Source organism: Peromyscus maniculatus, chromosome 6 (genome assembly GCF_049852395.1).
Source record: "Peromyscus maniculatus bairdii isolate BWxNUB_F1_BW_parent chromosome 6, HU_Pman_BW_mat_3.1, whole genome shotgun sequence".
NCBI classification, from domain to species: domain Eukaryota; kingdom Metazoa; phylum Chordata; class Mammalia; order Rodentia; family Cricetidae; genus Peromyscus; species Peromyscus maniculatus.
This window is the reverse complement of record NC_134857.1, coordinates 126,501,791-126,516,051: the sequence shown is the minus strand read 5'-3', so window position 1 is coordinate 126,516,051 and position 14,261 is coordinate 126,501,791. Positions and strand designations below refer to the sequence as shown.

The window sequence follows — 14,261 nt, the reverse complement described above, 5'->3', positions numbered from 1 at the left end:
AATACTCTTTTCTGTGCTGAGAGCCATCTCTGTATTGTTTCATTTCCAGAAATATAATTGTGTCCCTTTTCAGCTATGATGGTTATAATTTCCCATTTTTATTAATTTGTTTTTAACTTACAAAACACAATTATACACATCCCTAGAGCATCGTGTGACTAGCCAGTAGAGGTTATCTATTTGTTATCTGAGGCACCGAGTCCTTGTGTGAACTCTTTCTTTTGAAATGCATAGGGCATCCCTGTTGTCAGTAGTCACCTTCCTATGCAATGGCACACAATGACTTCTTGCTCCTTTCTGGTGTAACTCAGCAACCATCAGTCAGCTGTTGCCTGCCCCTCATCCATCTGCCCAACCCGCTCATGATGCCACTTTCTTCCAACTTCTGAGAGCTCAACTTGTCTAAAGTCTGCATGTGAGTGAGGTCATGTGACCTTGTCTCTCTGTGCCTGGTCTATTTAATGCTTCAGAATAGGTGTCATCCTATGTTTTCATTATATTCCTATCCTTTACAATTATTTAGCTATAAGCAACCTTGTGTTCACAACTTAAAACCCATGACCGATTGTAAGCAAACTCTGTCTCCCCGCTGTACCTGAATCAGAGCCCAGCTCTTCTTGTCCCCAGGTCTTTCCCCTGACAAGGCATCTTGTGCCAATCATTCATCTTTCAACTCAAACTCCATCCTTTTAATTAAAAGAGTTTGTGATTTTTTTACCTCTCTGAGTCTTGCCCCCTGTTTTCCACACCCCTAGATTGCTGCTGTATTTTTGGAGAATGTCCAAAAGTTTCACCTTTGGATAAGGGGACAAGACTTTAAAAACTTTTGCTTCTTAATGCCATCTGCCTGGGCATAAAAAAAAATCTTTACACAGGAGGCAATAGAGGCTTGGGACAATTTTTAGAAAAATGCATATGTGTACTGACCTTATGGAGAACATGAGAGGAGATAGCCTGTGTTTCAGTGGTGAAATTCAGTGATAGAGTAGTTTTAATAGAGAATTCAGTGTTTTCCCTCATTGCTAAATCTTGGCTCATCAGTTATTCTAAAATTATTCTGCATTCCTCATTGACTTGTGGCTAATAGTCACATGTCATTCCAATCCTTACAGTAAAGCGTGGGCATTCCGCATTTTGTAAACATTCTAACGGAATCCCCCCAGCAGTGCTCACCTATCTCATGTGACGAACACATCTCACACTGGATTTGTTTTCAAATACACAGCTGACCTTCCCCACATGTAGTGCGATGAGCAGCGTTCTAAGAATCTCAGGTTTTACAGTGTTCACAGGGATGTTAACTCCACCACTGTCAACCAGTTCTTTTTAAATGGAAGCACATGAATCCATCTTCAATTCAGCACACAAAACCTAATTTTGCCTTATGAAACCCTCTGTTGTCCGATATATAGCTCTTGGAAGGGCTAACATTTAAGAAACATGGTTGAGCACACTGTAACCACCTGCATTAGTCGCCAAAGGCTGCTGTCTTAATAAGGGTTACTATTGCCACATTGAAACACCATGATCAGAGAAACTTGGGGAGGAAAGGGTTTCTTCGGCTTATACTTCCACAGCACTGTTCATCATCAAAGGAAGTCAGGACAGGAACTCAAACAGGGCAGGATCCTGAAACCAGGAACCGATGCAGAGGCCATGGAGGGGTGCTGCTTACTGGCTTGCCCAGCCTGCTTTCTTAGAGAATTGAGGACCACCAGCCCAGGGATGGCACCACCCACAATGGGCTGGGCCCTCCCCCATTGATGCCTAATTAAGAAAATGTCCTACAGACTTGCCTATAGCCAGATCTTGTGGAGGCATTTTCTCAATGAGGTGCCCTCCTCCCTGACGACTGTGGCTGTGTCAAGTTGACACAAAACGAGCCAGTCCAGCTGCTGTGTCAAAAGTATCACAACATGGATTCCTTACAACACACTTCTATCACTTACCACCTGAAATAGGGTGTTGGCAAAGTTGAGCTCCTTCTAGCTTTTCTAGGAATGGTCCTTGCTGCCCCTAGCAGGTTCTTGTTGGTGGTTGCATTCCCTGGCTTAGGGCAGCTTAACATCAACCTCTACCTGTGTAGCTCTTGGCCCTCATGGATTCTCGCCTTCTCTCTATATCTTTCTGCTTGTCACAAGGACCCCAGCACGACTGGGTTAGCTTGACCAGTGGTTTTTCCTTTCACTGAAAACACCCACATGACAGTTTCCAAAAGAGCTCACATTCTGTGGGAGATTTTAACCTCCAAATAGGTTTGAATCACATCATTTCAGAGATAGGAATTTTCTATCTCTGGACCATATCTTGATGTCCTGCTTTCAGCTTTCATTAAGCATTACCATAAATAGAAGCTTAATGAATGTCACTGTTCCATTTACTAATCCTGTGATTAAAAACTTCACCCCATTTGGTTATTTTTTCCTAGAACCAAGTGTTGTTTTTTTTTTTTTTTAACTTTCCTTTGAATAACTTGAAGGTTTTATTTTAGAGTTGAGGAAAATCATATGTCTAATTACATGTTTCTTATTTTTGTCAGGAAGCTTAAGAATTTAGTGATTCGTTAATTTTAATAACTTTGCATGGTGCCATAACCACATATGTGTGTATTTTTACTTATCACCCAGTGTTAATGTTTTATTTTCATTCTGCTGTTAAACAGCTTTTAAAATTGGTTCTTATTACAAGTCACTCCTAATTCTCTGGAGGGAGGGCTGGCAATAAGTAGGAGAATGACTTTCTGATTCTCCCTCATTCATAGCCAATTTTTTGATACCCCAGCACTTCTGTCAATCATGTCAAACCGAAGATTATCATCCATCAGCATTGGAGACAGAATATGTGGGGGAGTTGAGCCATATAGGGGGAGTGGAGGTTCATACACTTTATCCTTGAGAAAATCAAGTAGATCTGATTCCTTCCATGATGGAATCATGGTCCTCAACAGCCCTGTGAGGGACCCTAAAACAACACAGGAGTCCCAGCTCCCAGGGAGTATGAGATAATAAATGCTATCTAAAGCTATTCCATTTAGGGGTAGTTTGCTACACAGCAATAGCTACTAATAACAATTTTATTCTTTACCAAACTCTAGCCAAACTCATCTGTGCCCCATTCTCCACAAAGTCTCAGACTTGGCTCATAAAACTTTAATAAACACTGAAAGTTTCTAACAACTCAAGGCCACATCCCTAGTTTGTCCCATGCCGCCTTTACTTCTGCACCGAAATGTTTAAGGGCGCCAAATGAATTTTCTGTGTCTTAAGTACCACCAGACAACAGATTTCTGACCACCCTTTAGCTAAAAGGAGTTTGCAATTTTGAGTCTTCCCTCAGTTCCCCTATGTACACCTGTATCCCTAAATCTCAGTAGTGTTGTTCTCCAGGATCTGAAAGCCAACACATTGAAAGACCATTAGAAAGCTCAGAAGCCCAGTCCCTCTTGGTATCTCTAGGAGGAGATAACCAATCTCAGCTTTGGTAATTATAGATGGCACAGCGAGTGGGGAGGATGCATTCTGATTATGTTTGCCTCACTCCTGGCAGAGGTCATGAGTGAACATTGTTCCGGAAGCCTCTCATCTTAGGCTCTCCACACTCTTCTATGGACCCAGAATCTGCTTGATTCTTAGCCTTTTCCTTTCCATCTGCAGAGTGGCAGAACCCACACATACAGCCTCACTCCCCACATCTACAAACTCAATGCCACTGTATTTCTTGATTTCTCTGGGATCACTTAATTATCCACATTTATCCAAACTTAATGTCAGTCTTCACAAGAAGTCCAGGATTTGCAGGTCATTCCCAAAATCTCATTCCTCCAAGCTCCTTCACACTCTTTGTCTACATTCTTCTTCCATCCTGAATTTTCTTAGGTTTTTCTCACACATCTAATCTACTGTTTTCCTTTAAGATGTATTTTATTGGTATAAGTGTTTTGCCTGAATATTTGTATACCAAATGCAGTCCTTGAAGACCAGAAGAAGGCACTAGATCCCCAGGAACTGGAGTTACAGATGGTTGTGAGCAACCATACAGGTACTGGGGATGGAACTCAGGTCCTCTAGAAGAGCAGCAAGTGTTCTTAACAGCTGAGCTATCTCTCTAGCACCAATGTTTACTTTAGAAAATTATGTATATGTGTCATGCGTCCGGGGTATCTTTGGAGAACAGAGACATGCCCAGAGCTGAGTTACAATTGGTTGCAAGCCATCTGATGTGGGTGCCAGGACCCAAACTCAGACCCTCTGCCAGGGCAGTGCACACTCTTGACAGTAACCCATCATTATTTTCATTGCTACTACATTGGCTCAAGATTACATTGCTGCTTGCCTGAATTACTGCAAAGATCTGATTAGTCTCTCTCCTAGTTTGTTCCCTATGATGTATCATTGCTAGAGTAGCCAAAATCATCCTTTAAAAATATGCTCGGTCATATTACTCATCTGCTCAAAACTCCCCAACAGCTGCCCACTTCAGAATGAAAGCAAAGTCCTTGCGTTGCCTACAAACCCTATGCCATCTGTCCCCAGCTCCAAGGTCCTTCTCAGCCTTCCTCCTAGTAGTTCTCTAGCCTTTAATCCAGCCACACTGACATCCTTGCTATTTCTTCCATCCAAAATCCACAGAGCAGTGCTTAGCAGGTGCGGCCTAGATTAAGTGGGAGGGGGGAATGAGGAAAGACTGGTTTAGGGGTGCTGTGTCAATCAGGATTCTCTGTAGTGCGGAACCGATGGAATGAATACATGTTCTGACGGGGGATGCATTGAAATGGCTTATATGATAGGGGATAGGTAGTCCAACAATGGCTGTATGAATGCCGGGCAGGCTGAGAACCAGGTAGTTTGTGAGGCTGAGTGCATTCATAATCCCAATCTAGTACCAAGAGTCTGGAAGATTCTTGGTGAGCTGCTGATCTTTGGTCCACATTGGAACTCAAAACTGCTGGAGTCTGAAGTCCCTGAAAGCTGGTGGCCGCAGGGACAGACCCCCACACACCAGTGAGAAGCCAGGGCAAGCAAGCAGTGCTGTGTCCACATCTGAATTCTGGATATCTGGGTCACCTGCTAGATGGTGCTGTCCCCTGGGAAAGGGTCTTCTCTCCTCATTTAACCGGTCCTTGCGATACCCTCAAGGACCTGCCCAGAGGCATGTCTTAGTTGATCCCAGATCTAATCCAGCCGACAATCAAATTTAACCATCCATGGTGCCAAGTTATCATTAGGGAGGAGAAATAAATGCTGGTGTAGTAGATCTTTGTGTCCTCATGTTAGAATAACCTGGGGTTGGAGGGGGAGTCACAGGATGAACTGTACTGGTGGCCCAAATTCCATGAATGATGTCATCATTGAAGTTGCTACACTCCAGGAAAAAAAATCAACATATCTTAAAACCATGTGAAAAACACTTTAAGTGTAAAACAGTAAAGGCTGAGGAATGTCAGCATACATGAACTAACTGTGGGGCTGTGGGACAGTGAAGACCCACAGGGTGTAAGACAATTCAGTAGTCCCAGACAATGGACGAGGCCTAGCATCGTAGGCTCCAGCAACAACATCCAGGCAGTATCATTTCCCAATCAGCAGCAAGAGCAAACTGACCCTCATGCATTTCCAAAACAACTCCTGGGCCAGTTCAGCATCCAGTGGTCTCCTGTGTCCCGGCTTCCCCTCTGTGTGACTGTCTGCTGGCGTGTCCCTCCTCGTTGCTTCTTCCTTCCTTGGCTCTGATGGACTTCACCCCTGCGGCGGCTCTCGCCTGCACCTGACCAGTGCCTGCCTGCCATCATCATGGGCTCCTCGACTCACCTGCCCACCCCTGCTGACCTGCCCTCCACTTTGCCTCTACACAGGCTTTCCAACTTCCTCTCCTACACAAATGGCTCCTAAAACTCTGTATCACCACGTAATAGTCAAAGCAGCATTTCTAGCTGTATGTGGTTCTTCACACCCAGAAAGCCTCCTGTTTGGTTCCAAGATAAACTGGCCATCTTTTTCCAAAACTTTATATTCCAGTGGTTGTATCTGTGTCGGAAACAACAGCCACCGCATCCTTAAATCCATAGACACTGCCTTGGATTGCCTCTTCTTCCTCCCCCACATGCAACCGTTCGCCTTGCTCTGCCCATTTTCTCTCCAAAGACTCTCTCCCTGGCTGCTTCAAGTCTAGTTTAGTACACTGTCTCTAGCTTAGAACATAGTCACCGACTCCTAACACAGCTTCCACTCCAATTCATTTCTTGATACTTCCACAAAAGGAATTGCTGTAGATAATAATAGTAGCTAACATTAGCTCAGTGCTTATAATAGGACACGCACTATTCTAAGTGTCTCCTGCCTATTTTAATCTGTGCTGCCACTCACAGCCATTGTTACACAACTGCTATTTCTTAAATTTTAATGCTGAGGTCAAAGAGATTTGGAGAGGTAAAATAACTTTGGAGTTCATAGACTTAACCCGGAAGTGACAGCACCAGGATTCTGGGTCTCTGTGACTGTGTGGTCCTGGCTTTCATTCACCCCTCTTTTGACCCCACTTTATCATATTTCACCTTACAATCTTTACCTCTATCCCTCTGCTTTTCCTTCCCACTTCACTCTCCTAATGCATCCACTTATTTATTTTCTTTTATTAAAAATGTATTTTTCATAAAATATATTCTAGTTCCCCTCCCCCAACTCCTCTTAGATTCTCCCCACCTCCTTACCTCCCCAAATCCATACCCTTTCTTTTTCTTTTCATCAGAAAAAAAACCACAAGCATTTAAAAAAAATATGATAAAATAAAAAACAAAATAAGAAAAATCAAAAACAAGCTAACAGAAAAAAAAAAGGGCCAAAGAAAAAGAACAAGAAACACATATAGATGCAGAGACACACACACATTCACATCCATAGAAATCCCATAAAGACATGAAGACAGAAACCACACTACATTAACAAAAAATCTGTAAGGTTAAAAAAAAAAAAAAGCCAGACAAAGGATTGTGAGACAAAAATAAATAAATAAATAAATAATAAATAAATAAATAAATAAATATAAAAAAACACCTCCAAATGAACTAGTATGTGGTGGTATTGTGTTCCCCAAAATATTGTGCACCCTAATAAACTTACCTGGGGTCAGAGACAGAAAAGCCACTAGATACAAAGACTAGAAAATGGTGGCACTTACACCTTTAGTCCTAGCATTCCAGAGGCAGAAATCCCTCTGGATCTCTGTGAGTTCAAGGCCACATTGGAAACAGCCAGGCATGGTGACACACGCCTTTAATCCCAAGAAGTGAGCCTTTAATCCCAGGGAGTAATGGCAAAAACAGAAAGGTATATAAGGCATGATGACCAGAAACTAGGAGCATTTGGCTGGTTAAGCTTTCAGGATTTGGAGCAGCAGTTCAGCTGAGATTCATTCTGAATGAGGACTCAGAGACTTCCAGTTTAAGGAAACAGGAACAGCTGAGGAACTGGTGAGGCGAGGTAGCAATGGCTTGTCCTGCTTCTCTGATCTTCCAGCATTCACCCCAATACCTGGCTCCAGGTTTGATTTTATCAATAAGAACTTTTAAGATTCCTGCTACACTAGTAAGTTCATTTTGTGTTATCAGCCTACTGTTAGGGCATAAGTCTGCCCTTAAGTGTGGTTTGTATACCCAAGTGAAACTCTGTTTTGTTTTGTTTTTTAACTCTACGGGGCCTGCCACCCAGCTCCCAAATAAATAAATGGAGATTTATTCTTACTTATGAATGCCCAGCCTTAGCTTGGCTTGTTTTAGCCAACTTTTCTAACTTAAATTATCCCATTTCCCTTTAACTATAGTTTGCCTCTGGGCTTTTATCTTATTCTATATACCTTTCTTTCCTTCTTACCCCATGGCTGGCTGGGTGGCTGGGTGGCTGGCCCCTAGCACCCTCCTCTTCTTCTTTTCTTGCTCCTCCTCCTCCTCTCTTCTTCCAAGCCTAGATTTCTCTTCCTATTTATTGTCTCTGCCTAGCAGCCCTGCCTATCCTTTTCTCCTGCCTAGCTTTGGCCATTCAGCTCTTTATTAGACAATCAGGTATTTTAGACAGGCAAAGTAACACAGCTTCACAGAGTTAAACAAATGCTAACATAAAAGAATGCAACACATCTTTGCATCATTAAACAAATATTCCACAGCATAAATGATATAAACACATCTTAAACTAATATTCCACAACAAGACTCTGTGGCGAAAACTAATTTTCCTTTGCAAATGATTATCAGTTGGAGATAGTTTCTGGGTTGGGGATGGAGGATGGTGTCCCCTGGCGCCCCATCTGGCTTAGACCTGGAGCACTATTTATTGATCTATTTACCGACTGTTTCTGGTGGGGGAGCAGGGCATGGCATGTATTTCTTTGCGCAAGCGTCCTTGCATGTCTTCTGTGGGAGTGTGTGTAGAGGCAAAGGTCTACAGGTGCCTCCCCCACTTTTTTTTGTGTGTGTTTGTAACAATCTCTCTTTGGCCTGGACCTAGCCAAGGATTCCAAGCTACGCTGGCCAGGAACCTTAGGGATGCTTCTAGCTCTGCCTTCCCAGAGGTGGGGTTGAAACTGGTGCCACAATGCCTGACTTTTGTTCTGTGTTAACTCCTGGTGAAATCTGTTTCACCTTTCTGACTCATTTTTCTTAAAATGGGCCTAATTTCTAGAATACTTGGAGATTTTTACACTTCCCAGGCAAACACTTTCCTGCTTGAGCTAGCCCCGGACCTCACTAGCTATTTCAAGAAAATGCATCACAAAAGTCCCTCTTCTTTGGCTCCCTGTACTACAGCTATTCCCAGTCTCCTTCTCCCACTCAGTCCTAACAGCTGAGGGAAGGGTGGGAGGAGGAAGCGACTAAGTAGGTAGGCCTGACTCCAACCTCCTCAGGTGCAGACACACAAAACTGCATCTTTAGCCTTTCTTTGCTTAAATCCCATTGTTGCTTTATGGATCTAACAGAATGAAGCAAATGAGTAAACAACTCTTTGTAAAGAGTGCTATGGAGCGGTCTGTAAATGGAGAGTCCAATTACCCTCCGATGGAGTTGTGCTATTTCTCCAACAAGAAAACAGGAGCGCCTAAGCAAAGTATGCCACACACGTGGAAGAGGAAGCGGAGCCCACAAAATAGGAACTTGGCCTGGGAAATCTCTTGTAATCATTGTTGCTAACGTCCGGCTTACACAGTTCAGCCGGGTTATCCACAAGAAAATGGTGTTAACCCGAAAATCTCCAATGTACTAGTTTTCCCGGGAGCTGCCCCTCCCTTCTGCTCCCTGGAAGTTTGGAGCCAGCCATTGGCAAACGTTCTCCTTGGAATCTCTGCGGATTCGGTCCTTTCCCTCTTAAGAGTCTCTGCCTCTCCACACCCCCTCCGCCCCATCTCCAGAGCCCCCTGGGGCCACGGTGGACTACAACTCCCGGCGTGCCGCGCGCGCCGGGCGCTTCTCTGGGCTCCGCGCGTGGCGGCCACCGAGCGGCTGGGGGGAGGTAAGTGATGGGCTCGCAGGCCGTCCGGGAACACGCCCGCCCTCCCTCCTCTCCAGGATGAAAGGAACCAGTGAGCACCAGGATAAGGACAAAAACAAAACAAACCAAAACAATCCAAATTTCCCCCAAACGCCCGCCCCGCGATCCCTGTGTGTTGGGCGCCCCGCGGGCGTGCACTTTGTCACCTGGAGTGGAGCAGGGCAGAGCTGGCGGGACGGGACGGGGTGCTGGGCTCGGCGCCACACCCCTAGGAGCTCCCACCCCAGGCAGAGCGCCCGGTTCTCCCTGAGAATCTCAGCAGAAACTTTCCCCCGCTGTCCCCCGCGCCACCGCGAGTTGCTCAGCCGACCGCCGGCCGGGAGGGCGGCCGTCCTCTGCCCTGGAGACGCCCTTCGGGAAGCCTGCAGCCCTGCCCTCGGGGGCCTTGGTCCAGCACGGACCAGGCGGAGGATCCCTACAGTACAGCCTGGCTTTCCTGGGCCGTCTGTGCTTCCTGGAGGTGGGTGCGGGTCAATATAGAAGCCATCTCTCCAAGTACCTAGTCCCCCGTCCTTCCTGGCTGGCCTCCCCTCCCCCACCCGAGGGCGCTTTCAAGTGGTCCAAAAGTTCTCTGTTCCAGAATCCTGAGGCTAGGGTATCCAGAGTTACCTTAATACAGACATACTGCCTTAGAAAGACTTGTTTGGGCGCCCCCTACACAACACACACACACACACACACACACACACACACACACACACACACCACAACATGTTCTATAATCACAAAGCACACCACTTGCATACAGCACACAACACATACAGTCCACACAAATACAGTGTTAACATACACGTTCTTATAAGAGCAAATGGCTAACGTGCTTGTTAGAGTGTGCAAAGATGAGAGGGTGAACACACATGTTCACAAATGTCAACTTATTTCCAAAGTTAGAAACTAGCTGGTAAGTGAAACCTGTTACCATCATTTAGGACACCTTGGTGGCTCGTTCTTGATGAAGTGGGACCAATTTCCTATAATATTTCTAGAAACACATTTATTTAACAGGCAAACATCACAGCAGGCAGGAAGGGGAACTTGGCCTTTTTTATGTGAAGGGAGAGGTGCTTGGAGAAACTTGACAGAGCCTTTCCTAGTGTGCCTGAGGAAGACTCAGCATTCTTACATCGCTGACTCTTTCCCTTGGAGAGTGGCAGTCAAAGCTGCTCTGAGAACAGTTCTGAGCTGTGCTGTCAGGGGCCCCTCCCCCTGGATCCCCTGCCCACCAGGCTTACAATTCAATGCCAATCTCTTTGGCTGTAGCTGGAAAGTAGGACGGAGTTTCACATCCAGTCCCACAGTGTGGATCTGTTGATGAGTTAGCGCTCCGTCTCCTTCATTTTGGTCATTCCTGATAATGTACACACATGCCCACCCAGGCTCAAAACAGTCCTCAGAAATATTGAGCGCTTACAATTCACCCTAAAAATTTATAGCTGCTTTTGCAACGAGGCCGTGACAAAGCCCAGTAAAGAGAGCCTTTGAAATAGTTCTCAGTTGTGGGCCTTTGGGAAGCTGAAAATTTCTAATGCCATTCCTGAAACAAGGTGTGTGGGTGGGTGGGTGACTTAGGAATTCAGGATCCAAATTTCTCTCAGACTTGTTGACCTTTGATCTCTGACCGTCCTTAAGGATTAGTAAAGCAAAGGGAGGCACACCACTTTCTCCTCAGTTCTGCCTAAAGTCAACAACATCACACTTGCAGAGGACCAAGGATTCTCGGGGTCCTTGTCAGGAACTGAAGGTGTCCGTATTTTGAGTGGATTTTGTCAGTGTGTTTCGCCATTGTCTTTTGGTTTGGGTTTTTTTTTTTTTTTTTTTTTTTTTTTTTTTGGAGGATGGGCGTGGGGGATTGGTGGATATCTCGAACTAAAAGTGTCGAAATGTTGATTGGTATATGTTTTCCACTCATGTACAAAACGTTTATGAGGTTTATGGAACAGGAATGCCCCCCACCACCCCAGTAGCAGTTCCCAGCTGACCCGGGGCACTGCAAGACTGACCAGGTCGAAAAACTCTCCTCCAGTCTCTGTGTCCTACCACTAAGTTTCCTGAATTGGAACTGAAATGGTGGTAGGTTGACGCATCTTAATTATACGCAACTTGGGCAATACCAAGTGCTCATGGGTTAGAAGTGTTGGCTGAATTTGGGTGGGGAGGGTAAGCTTTTTTTTTTTTTTTTCATGCAACTGAGGGAAACCATTCAAATTAAGCCTTGCCAGAGTGTTTTTCCTTTGCAGAATAAGATTTGGTTTGGTTTGGTTTCTCTTGGCTTCCTTGGCTGGAATGGGAACGTTTTCAGGAGCTCTGGTCTTCTATTACACATTCTCTCCGAGAAAGATGCTGCTTCCTGTATGGTGGAGGGAAGGGATTTGCTGGCCAGCCCGAGCTTTCCTTATCTTCACAAAGAGATTACTTAAAAGGCAGCTCTGGGAACTTTATCCAGCACCTCTGTTAGGAAAAAAGACTAGCTCAGGACCGCAGCTTCTGAGTGTTCACTGTGTCGAGGCCGCCACAAGCCCTGGGCTGTCTCTTATTTTCCCACGGGGAGAAAACGCAATAGTTTGAAGCACGGCGTGGCTACGCAGAACAACAGTAAAGATCTCTGTGGCAACCGGAATGGAGGAGACACCAGGCTGCTTAGACAGCTTCTTTTTCCTTGCACGAGACATGTGCAAGGAGAGTTCTGCCCACGTGGAAGTGGTGCTCGTCCCCTCTCACTAATTGTGCGGAAGGTCCTTAGCAAAGTGAACAGGCACGCTGTAGCTTTAAAAAGTCAGCCATGAACCAGAAAGCGGTTGCCGCTTGTGTGCGATTCCTAGCGTTGTCGTCGTGTTGGCTGAGAGCCAGCCTGGTTTTATTTCACTGTGTCAAATTGTACCTCCTTATTGAATTCCTTTGCCAGACTACTTTGTGAAAGAAAACATGGGGTTTCTTTGCTGTTCTTGATAAGCCTATAAAAATGATATGTTTTAGTTGCTTCTAGGTAGGTTTTCTTTTTACTCTTTCAGGGAAAAAAAAAAGAAAAATAATAGTAGTGATAATAAGACAATGTAGTGTGCTGCCGTAGGGTGCCGCCGTGAGTTGTTTTGTTTTGTTTCTGGGATGCTTAGAAAATGGTGAATGTATAACAGTTTCCAACTAAAGTGCCGCTCTTCTTGTGGCTGGAACAGCGACACTGTCTCCCTGTCTACTCTGACTGTGTGCATGGATGCCGATATCTAGATGTATATTCAATGTTGGGTTTCTTTAGCAGGGATCTCAGCAACTGCAGGGTGTGTGCGTGTGTGCGTGTGTGTGTGTGTGTGTGTGTGTGTGTGTGTGTGTGTGTGTGTCGGGAGTGGAGATTATCCCACGCTGGCAATGTTGTTTGTTAATCATCCACTTCTGGAAGAATGATGATATCTTGTGAATATACTGAAGGATGTACTTGCCGTATAACAGTAATCCCTGGAGGAGGAGTGCCAGAGTCTTAGTGATTAGAGAGGAAATGTATTTAATTTATGGCTTCAGCTGAATACGAAGAAACTCCAGACAGACCAGGCTTTTTGTTTTGATTTTCTTTTCTTTAAAGCAGCACCCCGCCCCCAATTTTGTTAATTGTTTATTAGTTGTGGAGGGTTTTTATTTTTTACAAGTTCCTCATCTGATAAACATAAAGAGTCATACATGTTACTGTATATCTCAAATGTTTTGATGATTTTACGTAAATCTGATGAGCTGCTTCCCCTCCCCCACCTCAAACACACACACCACCTTCACCCTTTCTGTGCTAAGCTATCTGGTTAGTGTGTGTGTGTGTGTGTGTGTGTGTGTGTGTGTGTGTGTGTGTGAGAGAGAGAGAGAGAGAGAGAGAGAGAGAGAGAGAGAGAGAGAGAGAGAGAGAGAGCGCGAGCGAGCGAGCGAGCGAGCGCTAGCACTTTCTGCTTTAAGTCGGCATGGCCGTCCCCCGAGTTTTGCTGAGCATAGATGAGGTAGGGAACACTTTCTGATAAAAGCTTTAAGTCCCTTCTGCATTTCTTAGACAGCTAGAAGCAGGGGGTGGGGGTGAGCAAAAACAAACAGAAAGCAATAAAAGAAAAAGGAAAGAGAAACACAGCCCATAGTAGGAAGGGGCCAGAAAGAGAGGCTGGTTTTCTCTGCTTTGAGTAGGAGTTGCGGTGTCTTCAGGGAGCCAGGTGGCCCAGGAAGCCCTGCCAGGTCACACTCCTGGTTTGGAAAGAGGCTTCAGTTTCCTTTGCGCGTTCTTGCTGTCAGGGTAGACAGTACGCTGCAAAAGAAAGCACCCTAGCCCATCATCCGGTCCTTCAGGTTGATCCTCTCTCCAATCACTGGGGACTAGAGATTTAACAGATGTACGTACGTGAACTGGTGTGAAGCCGTAAACGGGACCATGTGTTTCCAGTTGAGAATGTGTATTCTCTCACTTTCTAAGAATTAAACGCAAGCTTTTCTCCCTTATTGATTAGTTGCAGAAGTAAAGGAACCCTGCAAGCCTTCCCATGCTCTCTGTTGACATGGACAAGAGAAATGGCCGTGTCGGGGTCGACAAGTAAGTGAAGCCGGCTTCTGAGTTCTGCTTCTGCCGACTACACAGGGACCTGGTTTCTGTTTGGGTTCTTCTTAGCTTCTGAAGTACAGCATGGGGGGGGGGGGTGTCCGTTCATCGCAGTGGCCACCAGCTACCTGTTCCCCCTTAACTCCAGTTTGCAGTCCAGCTCTCTGACAAGTG

The 14,261-nt window shown here is 45.3% G+C and overlaps 1 protein-coding gene across 4 annotated transcripts in view; it reads left to right on the top strand.

Annotated features, from left to right (window-relative positions):
* The first annotated feature begins 9,343 nt into the window (after positions 1-9,343).
* Samd13 (sterile alpha motif domain containing 13) overlaps positions 9,344-14,261 on the top strand; it is a 38,582-nt gene continuing 33,664 nt past the window's right edge. Inside the window, exons 1-2 of one of the 4 annotated variants that reach the window (XM_042280093.2) lie at positions 13,434-13,503; positions 13,999-14,081. In XM_042280093.2, coding sequence (XP_042136027.1) covers positions 14,032-14,081 — 50 coding nt within the window. In that variant the 5' untranslated portion in view covers positions 13,434-13,503; positions 13,999-14,031. The other 3 variants (XM_042280094.2, XM_016003284.3, XM_076575169.1) reach the window with 3 other exon arrangements.